The sequence below is a fragment of the Coffea arabica genome, chromosome 1e (genome assembly GCF_036785885.1).
Source record: "Coffea arabica cultivar ET-39 chromosome 1e, Coffea Arabica ET-39 HiFi, whole genome shotgun sequence".
Lineage (NCBI taxonomy): Eukaryota > Viridiplantae > Streptophyta > Magnoliopsida > Gentianales > Rubiaceae > Coffea > Coffea arabica.
The window spans coordinates 5,838,571-5,853,552 of NC_092311.1; the positions used below are offsets into that span (position 1 = coordinate 5,838,571).

At 37.0% G+C, this 14,982-nt stretch overlaps 3 protein-coding genes and 1 long non-coding RNA gene across 8 annotated transcripts; 2 read left to right on the plus strand and 2 right to left on the minus strand.

The window, feature by feature from the left end:
• Positions 1 to 925: 925 nt before the first annotated feature.
• On the plus strand, positions 926 to 3,045 carry LOC113698910 (probable disease resistance protein At5g45440). 2 transcript variants are annotated; one of them, XR_003450325.2, is made up of 2 exons: positions 926 to 2,557; positions 2,696 to 3,045. XR_003450325.2 is itself a non-coding variant. In XM_027218869.2 (2 exons), exon 1 carries the CDS (start codon positions 1,127 to 1,129, stop codon positions 2,405 to 2,407), a length of 1,281 nt encoding a protein of 426 aa, XP_027074670.1. In that variant the 5' UTR covers positions 926 to 1,126; the 3' UTR covers positions 2,408 to 2,417; positions 2,696 to 3,045. The 2 variants fall into 2 exon arrangements, 1 of the variants encoding a protein (XP_027074670.1); XM_027218869.2 differs by having other exon boundaries at positions 926 to 2,417.
• Positions 3,046 to 3,342: 297 nt separating this feature from the next.
• On the minus strand, positions 3,343 to 6,750 carry LOC113698894 (uncharacterized). 4 transcript variants are annotated; one of them, XM_072052628.1, is made up of 3 exons: positions 6,601 to 6,750; positions 5,253 to 6,046; positions 3,343 to 5,159 (listed from the first exon to the last, which is right to left on the minus strand). In XM_072052628.1, the coding sequence occupies exons 2-3, from the start codon at positions 5,969 to 5,971 to the stop codon at positions 3,827 to 3,829; spliced, it is 2,052 nt and encodes a 683-aa protein (XP_071908729.1). In that variant the 5' UTR covers positions 5,972 to 6,046; positions 6,601 to 6,750; the 3' UTR covers positions 3,343 to 3,826. The 4 variants fall into 4 exon arrangements, with proteins under 4 accessions (XP_071908729.1, XP_071908737.1, XP_027074653.2 ...); XM_072052636.1 differs by having other exon boundaries at positions 3,343 to 4,762; positions 5,069 to 6,046; XM_027218859.2 differs by having other exon boundaries at positions 3,830 to 4,067; positions 4,160 to 6,046.
• Positions 6,751 to 7,473: 723 nt separating this feature from the next.
• Positions 7,474 to 8,966, plus strand: LOC140021187 (uncharacterized). The gene is made up of 3 exons (XR_011825112.1): positions 7,474 to 7,617; positions 8,305 to 8,364; positions 8,888 to 8,966. It is a non-coding gene; the product is annotated as an uncharacterized lncRNA (long non-coding RNA).
• Positions 8,967 to 11,218: 2,252 nt separating this feature from the next.
• On the minus strand, positions 11,219 to 13,591 carry LOC140015733 (uncharacterized). The gene is made up of 3 exons (XM_072068551.1): positions 12,713 to 13,591; positions 12,254 to 12,391; positions 11,219 to 11,362 (listed from the first exon to the last, which is right to left on the minus strand). The coding sequence occupies exons 1-3, from the start codon at positions 13,589 to 13,591 to the stop codon at positions 11,219 to 11,221; spliced, it is 1,161 nt and encodes a 386-aa protein (XP_071924652.1).
• Positions 13,592 to 14,982: the final 1,391 nt, after the last annotated feature.

A 14,982-nucleotide genomic window follows, 5' to 3' on the forward strand; every position in this document is an offset into this window, starting at 1 on the left:
TAGAAACTAAAATCGATCATTTTCATTTTGAGAGACTAAATTTTATCATACGTAATATGTGAGGGATGATTTGTACAGTTTTTTCAAATTTTAAAGTAGTAACGAATGGAATTTTGACTACCCCGATGACAACCATGAGTTCTTGGTTTGAAAAATCTTGTCTACTTCATTGGTATTTCAACTTTCACTAGGATATGTTGATTACTTGTCTACCTCGCTTTGACATTTCTTGACTTGGTTGTTTGCAGAACCCGAACTTTCTGTCAAAGAGGATTGTTTCCTTGGCTTTTGATGTTATTTCTCGTGTTTTAGGGCCAAAATTTGGATAGATAGGATTTTAAAAACTATGGTCTAAATTATGTACACCATCTCACTAAGTGGTATGGCATAATTTAAGTTATCAGATCATTAAAAATCGAGTCTATCAAATATGATCCATATTTTAGAGACGAGACCCATAAGTTTGGTATCTTTGGGTCATCCATGGAATATTTTGTTGACCTTTGCTTCTTACTCAACAACGTGCTAAACCTAATGGCTAAATTCATGTTTTTTTCGTGTGCTTCTCCAAAACATTTTAGAGAAGCATGCAATATTGAATTTTAAATTGGACAAATAGGTTTAGGTAACAAGTATTTTTTTAGACAGTTTGAATAAGTTCTAAACTATCGATTTCGATTTTAGTTCAAGTTTTTGGTGAATCTAAACCTGCACCTCTAGTCACAATTATAATTTCAACTCTAATTTCCAAAATCCAATTTTGATTTTGATTCGACAAATTGCCGGTCCAGTTCAAGTCCGATTTCCGGTCTAGTTTGACATTGCTAAAAGCCTGAACCGTAACCGGCCCTATTCAATACGATGAAATGCAACATTAATGGCACGTAAATATTTTTTGTAATATAAAGAAAAATTTTGTAATATCACCCAAGTGACCCAACATTCTCTTGGCTAAAGCACGTAAAAAAGAAGAACGTCAATAACCCAAAAAAAAAAAAAAGTGAATTTCCATTACCATTTGCCATCGAGGCATTCGTCCCGTCAATTTTCCTTCCATCTGAATTCTATTCTACTTTCGTGTTTTCATCGATTCTGATTTCTGACTTGTGAGATTTGCAAACCGAACATGGGATCCCTGAAATTTGGAGAAGTATCCCATTATCTCCTGAACAAGTACTCTGCCCTTCTTGAAGAAGCAGAAAAAGATCTCAGCAGAGTTTCCTGCATCTCTCGCTTTCGAGATGCAGAGACCCGCATCAAATCCAAGTATTTCAATGCCAATACTACTAGCAAAATAGCCCGTGCTACTTCTTCTGGGGATTTTGATGTCCGGGAGTTGCTTTATGACCTCATCTCTGCACTCTCAGAGTGCCGCGTTTTCGCCCAACAGCATCGTGGGGCAGTCGCGGCCGAGAATTGTCTCTTGAAATTCAAGCATTTTTGGTTCATTAGGCAAATGAACCAACGGTTGGATGATTTAGACAAGAAGCTCAATGAAGTTTCCAATGAACTGGACAAGAAGCTGAATGAAGTTTTAGATTCAGAGCAGATAGGTAGTGCAGATTCATCCTCCTCGTCAGATGATGATGATGATGATGATGGTGATGAAGATAATGCTTATGATGATGATGAAGGGGATATTTCAGGTGGGTTTAAAGGATTGGATTCAGCTGTTGAAAAAATCAAGGAATTTATAGTTGAGGGAAGTGAAAATGATGCTAGAAGTGTTTTAAGGGGGATTGGAATAGTGGGGGTCGGGGGATCTGGGAAAACGGCTCTTGCACGGAAGGTGTTTGATAATTTGCCTGTGAGGAGGATGTTCTCACCGAGGATTTGGGTTTCTTTATCTGATACCCTTCATGATGAACCAGTGAGCGTGGACTTGAGAGTGAAGATATTGAGGAAAATGCTGGAGCAGGCTGGTTGCGATGTCTCGGAAATGATGACTACCTATGTTGACATTCCCAAGCTCACTCAGAAGCTTTACCATCGGTTAATGGGCAAGAGGTATCTAATTGTGTTGGATGAAGTCTGGCATGTCAATGACTGGTATGCAGATTTATGTTCTGAGAAGCCAAAAGGCGACGCATTTGGGGACCGGATATCTCATGCTTTACCAAAAGACAGTGGTGGGAGAATCATTGTCACTACTAGGCGAATGGGTGTTGCTAAAGAACTAATAGGTTCAGAGAACTTGATTCGAATTGATACTCTGCTTGGACAAGAGTTCTGCTGGTCATTGTTTTCTGATGTTGTCTGTGAAGATGGAAATTTTAACATAAATGACATCACTCCAACAATGAAGGAGGAAATCAGCAAAAAATGCATTGGCCTTCCCTTAGCTGCCAGGACTTTAGCAACGATAATACCAGAACAAATCAAACATCACAAGCAAAACGCATGTTGATGGCTGGATAGTAAGTCTACTTTGTTTCTGTGGTTCTGAAGGCACTTCATCTTAGATGCTTGCATGCGTTATAATCGGAATGCATGAAACTGAGTTCTCACTTCTGGTCTATCTTCGATTGGATGTTCAAAGTTCCATGCAGCCATCAATGTAAATTTCTGTGATGTTTGTCTCTAAGCAATGAAAACTTATTTTGTCTTTTGTCTTTGCTTGGTTTTTAAAGTGTTCACTCGTTAGTTAGTACTTCGTGATGTTGGATGATGAATCTGCTGGAGTACTTGTGCGCAGGATTCCAGAAAAGTTTTGGTGACAATTTGCAGCCCATTCAAGAAAATGGAGAAAACTCATCTATCAGAAGTTTTTCTCACATTGCCAAAACGTGAATATGACGAGTAGAGTGCTCTGATTTGAAAAATTGAGAACATCACCAAAGTTTCGTATCAGATCAGCATTTAGAATCCAATATTTCTGCATTTTATTATGTGAAGTTGTTAGCTGAAACCTTTTTTTCCCCGTAACAGTAATGATTTAATTTTCCTGACCGAATGTGGCCAATTTGATCGTACCAGCCTGGAAAGATCAAGAAAATCTGACTTTGTACCATTAGCATTACAATTACCATGTCCTGTATTTGGTTCTGCACTCTCTAATGAATGGACAATAACATAAATTAAAAAACATATGCAAAGAATAATCGACAAAGAAGAAGAAAAGGAAGAATTAAAAGCCATTTAGAAGCCTCCATAGTTTGTTTATTGCTTTTCAAGGTCAGAGAAACCTTCTTTTTAGTCCATTTCTAGGTTACTTCCTGTCTTCAGCTAAAATGAAGCTAGGAAAAGGACTGACGTTACCTGAAAGATTCTAAGTTTCATGTTGAATCTTAGTTTTGGCTACAAATGGAGAAAGAAAAATTGAGGTGACTGCTTCACAAGAGGGATGCAAATTACTCTTGTCATCTATTTCACAAGATATTTGGTTGGGGAGATAATCTTCATCCTGCTGTTCTTTCTCCACGTTTAATAATTTGTCATCTAGCTTGTCATTCTTTTGTCATGAAGTTCATTTCATTCTTCAGACAGAAAAAGAAAAGCAGATCTCTTCTACGGGCAACGTATTTGAACACAGATCCTAATGCTCATGAAAAACAATGAAATTGCTTCACGTAGTGCTCACTTAATCTGAGGTTGCCAAAGCCAAAGAAGACATAAGACGTATCTAGAATAGTGCTTACAACGAGTACGAGGAACTTTAGCATGACTTGTGAGTCTGAAATTGTAACTCAAAACGGATGGATGAGGGCATTCTTTTCCAGAAGTACAACACTCACCAAAGTGCAGAAAACAATCTAGATTGGAGAACTCTGTTTCCTTTAGCAGCAAGGATGGAAATGGTCACTGGGCTTTTCCAGGTATGTAGCTGCTATTTTCTGATAATCAGTTTTGCTCTTGCGTGTCCAGCCTCAATCCGGAATTGTTCTCCTAATCCAAAATGAGCCATCAGTATCCAAACAAAAGTTATGAGCTCACCGCCTTTACTGAGCTGCTGAGCATGAGCATATACTCGGCAGTGACTGGCAGCATAAGACAACAGTTCCACCCACACTTTACTCATTATTTCCCACCTCTTGTCATCCTTCAACTTTTTCAAATCCTTTGCAAGCCTGCAGCCATCAAACAATAGTGATTTACTTCTATCACCCTTCACTTCGATGGGTTTAACGACAGTATTTACATTAAGTAACTTTTCACATGCATCTTTATGCCGGCTTGCCGAGCTTGATTCTATTTCAGGAGATGTATTCCTGGCTGTGTGGCAGACGATCAATTTTGAACACATATCCAAGGCTGATAAGACCGGGGATTTTAGTTCTGATTTCCACCTGCTGAAGAACTTCTTAGCTTCTTCACACGTATCCTGAAATCGAATCTGTCCAATACCAGCAACTGCAGACATCATAGTAGGCCGCATAACCAAAAGATACAATATATAATCAGATATAAGCTTACAAAACTTGCGATTAGGATTGGCATCATCAGGACTCGTGGAATAGCAGAGCTCAGTGGCAACATGCCACAGCAACAGGCTCTCATCGTATTCAACCTCCTCACTTACACTAGATGAAATGGTGGGATATGGGTAGTGACTGGTGTAATCTAACAGAGCCCAATCACCTCTAGCGGAGTATACTTCTTTAGCAACTTTAGTGGTTTTTGCTTTGCTAGCTTTGACCTTGAGCTCATTAAAGATGAATATCTTCAAATCTTCCTGAATGATAATGTTCTCCTTGTATTTCATTTCATCAAGGACTTCCTTGAGTCCAGTGGTTTCAGCTGCAATATCTAGCCATCTCCAGCGCTGATGTAGGCAGAAATTGATCAAGTTATGTTGTGAGATGCTATTAGACCACCTTTTGGCGAATGACAGCTTTTTAAGGACTGCATGTACCATTGATTTAACTGTCAGATTCTTAACCAAAACTATGGTCCAGTCAGAGAAGACAAGCTTAACGAAAGCCACAAAATCTAAGACAACAGCACCCAAAAGCAATATGTAGGTAACAGCAACATCAAAATGGTTGATCTTGAGTTTATGATGCGATGCAAAGCGCTCAAAAGAAAGCACTATAAGTACAGAGCAGATCAAGCGGAAAAGATAGCCTACATTATAGTGTACCACAGCCATCTTAGTGTAGAGAGTGTCATACATAAAATTGAGCTCCACCTCCATTACTCTGAAAGCATCAACGGCAGACCTTTGGAAGAAGAATTTTCTGCTCTTATTGCGCTCATGAAAGCTAAACATATGGTCAACAATCAGCCCCCTGAAAGTGTAAAATAATTCATACCCATTCTGCAAAACATCTAGATCATTGATTTCTTCAGTAGTCAAATTCTCTTCATCTGGTGTTGAAGAAATCTGAGTGCCACTCTCATGTTCCTTCACTATTTCAATCTCAACTGGAACATCAGCAGCTTCTTTTGATGAGTACTCCTCCATAAGCTGAGCATAGTTTGGTCCAGCATCTGGCATTGGAAGCATAGAAGCTTTAAAATTACCCAAGCAAGCTGAATATAGAGCGCGAGTTCGCTCAGCATATTTAATACTTCCAGCAAAAAACAAGAGCATTGTGGGAACTGAGAGCACATTAGGAATGGATTGTGAAAAGACATAAAGAACAGCAAGAAGCTGAATGACAAGCCCAAGCAGATGCCGTATCCACAACTCGTTGTCTTCAAGCGAGAAGGCGGTAATGTCATCAGGACCACCAAGATGTAACAATAAAAATGGAGCCCAAAATGCAGCAAGACCTTCATTCACTCTAAAACTCTCAGGACAATCATTGCTTTGACCGTTAGAGATGAGTCCAACGGCAAAAGCCGCAAACCAATCAGCAAGCAGATAAACTAACCATATTGCAGCAGTCAGTATCTTGTCTTTTGTTCGCTTTCGTGATGCTGCACAGCATATCAATACCACTTGAAAGAAGAGACTGATGAGAACAGCAGCACGAAGATTCCACTCATCCCACAGCCTCTTCACCCTGTCTGGAATGGGGAAGGCCATATACTATTTTGTTTCTTTCCTCTCCTTCCCTTCCCTTTCTTTTCTCACAACAACAATCCCGCAATCCTAGAGACACTGGACGGGAAGCAAGTACAGAATTCCACATGAAAAACATATCAAAACGTCACAAAGATAGATTTGTAATTCTTTGTAATCTATCATCTGTATCCTCATCAAAAATTTTTAAAAAAATAAAAAAAAAATCAAGTATAAAGTTTTTGGAGAACAATTGTACCAACTAACGCTCCCATCTTTATAAAAAGAAACAAGGAGATGAAAAGAAAACAACAAAAAATGTTCTTAATATAACAAAAATATTTGGAGTAGCTCTTTATATATATTCTTGTGGTATTTTGGACCACCTTATCAACAAGAACAATAGTACCGAGATTACTTGGAACTTTGTATTATTCTTGTTAATACAAAGTTCCGAGAATTATGGTTCTTATTGTTTGTAGTATCATCAAGAACTAGCATCCTGGTATTTTTGGCTAAAGTACCACTACCAACAAAAAAGAAAGTAAAAGCATTGCATGAATTATTTCTGAATAATTAAAAACTGAGTCAAAGTTAACTGCTAACAATATGTGTAGTTGAGTGACTATTAACATGAGAAAGGACACAGTTACCTGATCAACTCTGTCTTCCTTCTTTCTTGTTCTTGTTCTGCTCTTTGGACGTACGCCTTCAAATTCACTTTGTTCATTGATTTGAAAAAGTGAAAAAGTGGTCGTTGCCGTAACCCAACCAAATTCTGGTAGTGCGCGCGCGGGTGTAGGGAATCTTGCGGTATCACTGTTGTCAATGTTAGAATGTGTTTTGATTGTGACCGTACGATATCTTTTGGTGTGAGTGGTATCCTGCATTGCTCGTGGGACCAACTACTTCAATCATTAATTTGTATCTTTTGGCAATAAGGGTTACTTGCACTAATATTGATGTTTTTATTGGTAATTAAACCAAATTTGACATTTTTTTTTGGATTTTCAAAAGGGAAAATTGCCAAAATGGTCCATCACAATTTTGAAACAAATTCTTTTAGCCCCTCACATTTAAAATCAATTAAAACAATCCTTAGGTTTAAAAAAAAAATGTACCCATTTAATCTCAGATCTCATTTTCGATCAATTTTCCGGTCAAGAAATGCACACTTTTCTCACATGCCGATAATGGGAAAATCATGCCACATGAAATGCCGAAAACTTATCAATATTCAATGTTTTCCATAAGAACCAAAATGAAATGTGTTCAAATATACTTTGTAGTTTTAGCAGTCATAGAATCTCCTTTTCGAGTTTATAGGCCTCTAAGAAGTCACAATTAGGTATTTCTTGTGTGATACCCAAGTGTCTTGTAGAGAATTTTGTGTGAAGAAATACAATTTTGTGGTGACAAGTGAAAGATGTAAAGTTGAGTGACCAATGTGTTAATAAGTGAAAGTTGAAAGAATAAAAGTGGTAGTGGGATTTCATTATTCATCATTACAAAAAATTTCTTCATCTTCTTCATTTCCTTTCTTCCTTCCTTCTCCAACAAAACCTTTTCTTATTTCTCTCCTTTTCCTTACAATCAAAGAGGATTCTTGACAAATCAAGCACGAGCAAGGAGTGAGGAGTTAGGAGATTCTACTTTGCCAACTAACCAAGGTATTTTCTTGAAGCCTTGAAAATGATCTTGATTTTTCTTTGATTGTGGTGATTGGGTAGTATTTGGTTCAAATCCTTGGTTAGTTTTTATGGCTATGGTGTATAGAGTTTGTTTTGGTCTCTATTTTCATGCGGGTATAGGGCTATCAACAATATAAAAAGGAGAAATGTTAAGGGAAAGAATGACTTGAGCTAGCAATTCATTTTCAAGATTGTTTATGTATTTACATGACTTTGGGACTGAAATATGTTGATTTTGACAACTATGGAGGTTGGAAGATGACTTGATATGAAAATGGAATTTGATTATTGAATTTGGAACTTGTTTTTGGCTTGAAAACGTGTTGGAAATTCATGGCTATATTCCTCCGGTGGATTGAATATTTTGTGCAGACATACTTCAGCATTTTGGCCATAATTTGATGTAGAAAACTCGAATTTAGGTGCCATTTGTTGAATTGGAAATTAGATTCAGAGGGCTTTAACTCTGTATAATCTCTTACCCTATTTCTTTCTTTTTAAAAGTCAATGACCCTTTAAAGTTAACCTTTATATCCTACTTTGATGAGGAAATGATCTTTTGTTAGGAGTTAGTAGTTAAGGGCAGTATTAGACTCCTTTTTATGATAATTTGGAGTAGCTTGGTTTCTTTAAGATTGTAATTAAGTATTTTATTATTATGTTTAGGTGAGGAGGGTAGCCATTTTTCTGATTACTTGAATTAGCATGGGTATATGTGGGATCAAGGTAAGTGGTGCATGTATCCTTTATTTTTGAAAGATGATTTTTGAAAGTTACTTGTTAATTGCTAAAGTGGCATGAGCATGTATAATTGGTGATATTTGTTATTACTCTAGCCATGATCATTTGTGAGATGAAATGCTATATTTGTTGAGATTTTGTATAAGCGACTTTTGACGGGACTAGTTCCTCACATGTAGTTGGTATATGAAACAAGCTAACCGTGTTATAGTTTGCAATATGAAATGGGTTAACCATATGGTAGTTAGCACTATGAACTGTGTTAACTGGTTAAGTTAACAACTGGATATCTAGGGTCAATTGTTGTCATATGATTTGAGCTCGTTTATGTTTGTGATATATGATATGCCATTGAAATGTTTATAGTGATCATGTTCTTATAAAGTTATATGTATAAGTTAATGACATTTGAAATATATTACGTATATAACATGCTCAGGCCAATAATGAGATACATGCGCTACTTATTGAGTGAGATTTCACTCATCCTTTTGTTGTTATTATGCAGTTAATGATGAGTTCATTGAAGTGGACCTTGATAGCTCTTGGGGGGTGGTAATGGAGATGGAGATGGCTTTTGGCTAGAGGATGTCTTTTGCACTTCTATATAAGATATTTTATGATAGGATTTGAATATTTTATATATTGTAAAAGGTTTGATCTTGTTTTTATTTTGGAAAACACAAAATTGCACTTGAAAATAATGAATGAGGGGAATAATTATTTCATTGATCCAAAAGAATATATACAACAGGTTTCAGCCTATATTAGGAAACTATACACAATTATATCCTTAATCCTAGGAATAAGATTTTACACCAAATTAGCTCCTCTACAGCTAATACACAGTTATAGTTATATAGAATTTCTCTCCACTAATCTCTCCTAATTTACACGGTTTTATTACTCAATATTCTACTTCCCAAAAATACAGATTTTCCCACACTCCCCCTCAAGCTGGTTTGAAGGTATCTTTCATCACCAGCTTGCTCACTAACAAATCAAACTGTTTTTTGGGAAGACTCTTTGTAAGCAAATCTGCCACTTGGTCTCTAGTTGGCACATAGGTCATGCAGACTACACCTCCTTCTATTTTTTCTTTGATGAAGTGCTTATCTACTTCAACATGTTTCGTTCGGTCATGAAGAACTGGATTGTGAGCAATAGAAATAGCCGCTTTATTGTCACAATACAATTTCATAGGAACTACTTCTGACACATTCAACTCCTGTAATATTCTTCTAATCCATATCACTTCACAAATACCTTGAGCAACAGCCCGGAACTCTGCTTCTGCACTGCTCCTTGCCACAACATTCTGCTTCTTACTTCTCCAAGTTACCAAATTACCACCCACATACGTACAATATCCAGAAGTTGATCTTCTATCTGTTATACATCCAGCCCAATCCGCATCGGTATAGGCTTCAACTTGAAGATGTCCTCATACCTTAAAGAAAATACCTTTGCCAAGTGTTCCCTTTAGGTACCTTAGGATTCTATGAATTGCTTCAAAGTGCCCTGGGCCCGATGAATGCATGAACTGACTAACAATACTTACTGGAAATGCTATGTCAGGTCGAGTGTGTGATAAATAAATAAGTCTTCCAACTAGTCTTTGAAACTTTTCTCTGTCTCTTACTTTCTCTGCACTAGCTGGTTGAAGTTTCAAATTTGGCTCCATGGGAGTTTCAGCTGGCCTGCATCCCATCATACATGTCTCTTTGAGCAAATCAAGCACATACTTCTTTTGACTTACAACAATTCCCTCCTTGGATCGTGCAAACTCCATCCTGAGAAAATACTTTAAGTTTCCCAAGTCCTTGATTTCAAATTCCTTGGCCAGAAACTTCTTCAAATTCTCTAATCCTCCACAATCATCCCCTGTTAAAATAACGTCATCGACGTATACAATTAAAATTGCAACTTTACCTTCTTTTGAATGCCTATAAAACAAAGTATGGTCAGCCTGACTTTGTAAGAAACCAAATTTTTTAACAGCTTTGCCGAAGCGTTCAAACCAAGCTCTTGGTGATTGTTTAAGTCCATAAAGAGATTTTTTCAGTTTGCAAACTTTTCCAACACCATATTTGTCTAGAAAACCTGGAGGAAGACTCATAAACACCTCCTCTTTTAGGTCTCCATTAAGAAAGGCATTTTTCACATCAACTTGGTACAATGGCCAATTTGCATTAATAGCAAGAGATAAAAGGACCCGAATAGAATTTATCTTGGCAACAGGGGCAAATGTTTCTTGATAATCTATTCCATGGGTTTGTGTAAAACCCTTCGCAACTAATCTGGCCTTGTACCTTTCTACAGTACCATCTGCTTTGCTTTTAACTGTAAACACCCATTTGTACCCAACAATCCTTTTCTCTCTAGGCAACTCCACCACATCCCACGTATCATTCTTCCTCAATGGTTCCATCTCTTCAAACACTGCAGATTTCCAGCTCTGATCATCCAACACTTCTTTAATGTTTCTAGGAATCACAAGTTTTGAAATTTCAGTGGTAAAGGCTCTATATTTAGGAGAAAGGTTATCATAGGACACATATTTGGAAATTGGATGTCTAGTACAAGTACGGGTTCCTTTCCTAATGGCGATGGGAAGATCAAGATCAGATTCTTGAGTAGGAAGAATAGGGTTTAAAACTGGGTCAGATTCTGGAACAGCAGAAGAAAAGAAAGGTGAAGTATTACCTGATGTATTTGGACAGACTTCACTCGAGGACTTCTCATGAATAGGAGCTGGACTCATCAATGGACCTTCACCCTTTTTAAAAGTATTTTTCCTAGTGTAGACCACAGGCTCAAGATTGGAACAATTTTTCTCTCATTGTAATATTTCCATATCTGATAAACCAATATCAGTTTCTGCACTATCAAATTGAGGGATCTTCGTTTCCTTATCTGTTTCAAAAATTATATTTGGTAAAGCTTCAGTTTCCCAAAAATTTGATTCACAAGAATTCTCCCCCTGAATCAAAGGTTTGTTAAAGAAAGAAAGACCTTCCAAAAAAGTTGCATCCATAGTGACAAAGACTTTTCGTGTGAGAGGATTAAAGAATTTGTACCCTTTTTGATTTGGAGCATAACCAACAAAGACATATTTTTCGGCCCTAGGATCCAATTTGGACCGAGATTTCTTTGGAATATGCGCATAAGCAGTGCATCCAAATATTTTAAAAGGCAAATTTGAATTAACTCTTGATTCAGGGAAAATTTTTTTAAAGCACTCTAAAGGAGTACTATATTGTAAGACCTTAGAAGGTATCCTATTAATTAGGTATGATGCTGTTAAAACAGCATCCCCCCAAAAATATTTTGGTAAGTTCATATAAAACATTATGGCACGAGCAACTTCCAACAGATGTTTGTTTTTACGCTCGGCAATTCCATTTTGTTCGGGGGTATCAGTGCAAGAAGACTGATGTAAGATCCCTTTTTCTTCATAAAATGTTCCAAGGATACTATTATAATACTCTGTTCCATTATCAGACTGCAAAATACTTGCTTTTGTTTGAAATTGATTTTCTATCATGTTATAGAAATTTTGAAAAATGGTAGCTACTTCTGACTTCTTATGCATTAAGTATACCCAACATAGACAAGTATGGTCGTCTATGAACGTTACAAACCACCTTTTTTCTAAAACAGTAGTAACCCTTGAGGATCCCCAAACATCACTGTGAAACAAGTAAAATGGTTTTGATGGTAAATAAGGCCTTGGGACATAAGATTTTCATTGACTTTTAGCAAGCAAACAACTTTCACATTTTAGTTTCAGGGGGGTCACATTCTTAAAAAGCAAAGGAAACAAATGTTTTAGATAAATAAAACTAGGATGACCCAATCTGTAATGCCAAACCATTATTTGTTCATAAGCAGATACAGAAATATTACTACTAGACTCTTGAGCAATTTGAGCTCTAGGTGAATTATCCTCAAGACAGTAAAGGCCATTGATCATTCTAGCCCTGCCAATCGTCATCCTCGAATTATTGTCCTGAAAAACACAATGAGATTCATCGAAAATAGCCAAACAATTAGAATCTTTTTTTAGTTTACTAACTGATAAAAGATTGCGGGCCAATTTTGGAACATGAAGAACAGATTTCAGGTTAATATTTTTTGAAGTCTGTATTGAACCTTTTCCAGCAACAGGAGAGAAACCTCAATCTGCAACCTTGATCTTTTTATTTCCAGAACATGGTGTATATGATTGGAAGAGTTTAAATGAATTTGTCATAAGGCCTGAGGCTCCAGAATCTATGATCCATGGAGCAGAAAAGGTTGAGGAATTAGACAAAAAAGAATTGAATAGAACCTTAGATCCAATACCTGTATGAGCCATAGAAGCATTAGGAAAGTCAGATGAGGTAGAACTGGATTTCAGTAGCATAAGAAGATGCTCCATTTGTTCTTTGGTGAAAGGGCCAGCATCAGCTTCATTAGCAGTAGGAACTCCTCGTCCAGACTTCTCTCCTCCTTTGTTTTTCCAATTTGGAGGTTTTCCGTGCAGTTTCCAACATGTGTAACGAGTGTGACGAGGCTTATTACAATAGTCACACCAGACCTGTGGTTTTTCACTGGGTTTTTCTCCTGTTCTACGCTGATAAGTTGATGTTTTAAAGGATGAGGCAACCTCTAAAGCCGATCCTTCAACAGCAACTCCAGGACCCTTCTTTCCCAGCATTACATTTCTTCTGCTTTCCTCCCTTCTAACCTCTGAGAACACCTCACCAAATGAAGGAAGAGGCTGTCTCCCAATAATTCTCCCTTTAACTTCATCAAATTCAACGTTTAGCCCTGCCAGAAATTTAATGATTCGACTGTCTTCAACAGTTTTCTTATGATGCTGAAAATCCTCTGTTGATTTCCACTCATAGCTGTTGAAGAGATCCAAATCCTGCCATATTCGCTTAAGCGAATTGAAATATTTTGTGACAGTATCTTCCCCTTGACGTAGATCTCCAATTTTGAGAGTCAACTCGAAAATTCGGGACTGATTTCTTAAATCAGAGTACATCTGATTGATATTTTCCCATAACTCTTGTGCCGTTGAATAGCACATGTAGTTAGAACTGATATCTTCCTCCATTGAGTTTACAAGCCATGTCATTACCATGGAGTTTTCCGCGTCCCATGTTGCGTAAGCAGGATCCGTGCTTATTGGAGCCTTTGTTTCACCAGTTAAATACCCCATCTTGCCACGACCTCTGATATACTTCCGGACTGCTTGTGACCATTGGAGAAAATTATCTTCATTCAGCCGAATGGTAGTAATCTAAATTGAGTGAGAATCAACCCCAGTTTTCAAGGATTCGATTCTGTTTTTGGATGAAAAGGCAGTAGTTTGAGGATTAATGGTAGAGTCTGATGATATTTCAGACATGATGAAGGGACAGGGGATAATGTAAAAAAATAAGGAGGAAAAATGAAACAGAAAAAAAAAAATCAGGCAAAGATGCTCTGATACCAACTTGAAAATAATGAATGAGGGGAATAATTATTTCATTGATCCAAAAGAATATATACAACAGGTTTCAGCGTATATTAGGAAACTATACACAATTATATCCTTAATTTTAGGAATAAGATTTTACACCAAATTAGCTCCTCTACAGCTAATACAGTTATAGTTATATAGAATTTCTCTCCACTAATCTCTCCTAATTTACACGGTTTTATTACTCAATATTGTACTTCCCAAAAATACAGATTTTCCTACAATTGCTATTATGGATGATCTTGTATTTGCGGATTTAGATATCTTATATAAAGGTTGATAGAGCAATTATTGGGTATATTTTGTACTATTATTCTATCATAATTTTGGCTACTCATGATGCTAAGAATTGAGAATTTGCTCATATTTCATATTTGTATCAATTGTAGGTGGTTGGTGTTAAAAGTGATCGCGGGAGACAAATTTTCAGAAGACTCTTTGTTTCATGGCATGCCCACGCCAGAAACAAAGAGTCTTCTGGAAATTTGTCATTTTGATCACTTTTAACACCAACCACCTACAATTGACACAAATATGAAATATGAGCAAATTCTCAATTCTTAGTATCATAAGTAACCAAAATTAGGATAGAATAATAGTGCAAAATATGCCCAATAATTGCCTGTGGAGGCAGTGCTCGGATCAAGTGCTATGAAGGTGTGTAAGTGCCAGTGAGTTTTATTGTATTTTGACTTTTTGTCATTCATTTGCATGTGGGGGGCATTTTGGTCCAAAGCGAATGGCTCGTTAGGTGTTCAAAAGTGATTTTTATTGGCCTACCCTGTTTAAAGATGCGTATGTATTTTGTAAATCTTGTGATAAATGTCAATGGGTAGGGAATATCTCTTGTAGAGACCAAATGAGTCAAACCCCCATATTATTTGTTGAGATTTTCGATGTTTGGGGTATAGATTTCATGGGTCATTTTCCTTCGTCATTTGATTTCTTATATATTATACTTGCTGTCGATTATGTTTCCACATAGATGGAGGAAAAGACCACCCGGACTAATGATTCGAGAGTGGTTGCAGAATTTATTAAATCTAACATTTTTGTCCGTTTTGGGATGCCGAGAGCTATAGTCAGTG

Excerpts from the sequence above, each read along its gene's own strand:
- LOC113698894 (XM_027218852.2), bottom strand. The coding sequence starts at position 5,971 with ATGGCCTTCCCCATTCCAGACAGGGTGAAGAGGCTGTGGGATGAGTGG.
- LOC140015733 (XM_072068551.1), bottom strand. The coding sequence starts at position 13,591 with ATGGGGTATTTAACTGGTGAAACAAAGGCTCCAATAAGCACGGATCCT. Across the intron at positions 12,392-12,712 it reads ATACAGGTATTGGATCTAAG|GACAATAATTCGAGGATGAC; the intron begins GTTCTATTCAAT and ends TGTGTTTTTCAG. Across the intron at positions 11,363-12,253 it reads CTGCTTATGAACAAATAATG|GGGGAGAATTCTTGTGAATC; the intron begins GTTTGGCATTAC and ends CCTTTGATTCAG.
- LOC113698910 (XM_027218869.2), top strand. The coding sequence starts at position 1,127 with ATGGGATCCCTGAAATTTGGAGAAGTATCCCATTATCTCCTGAACAAG.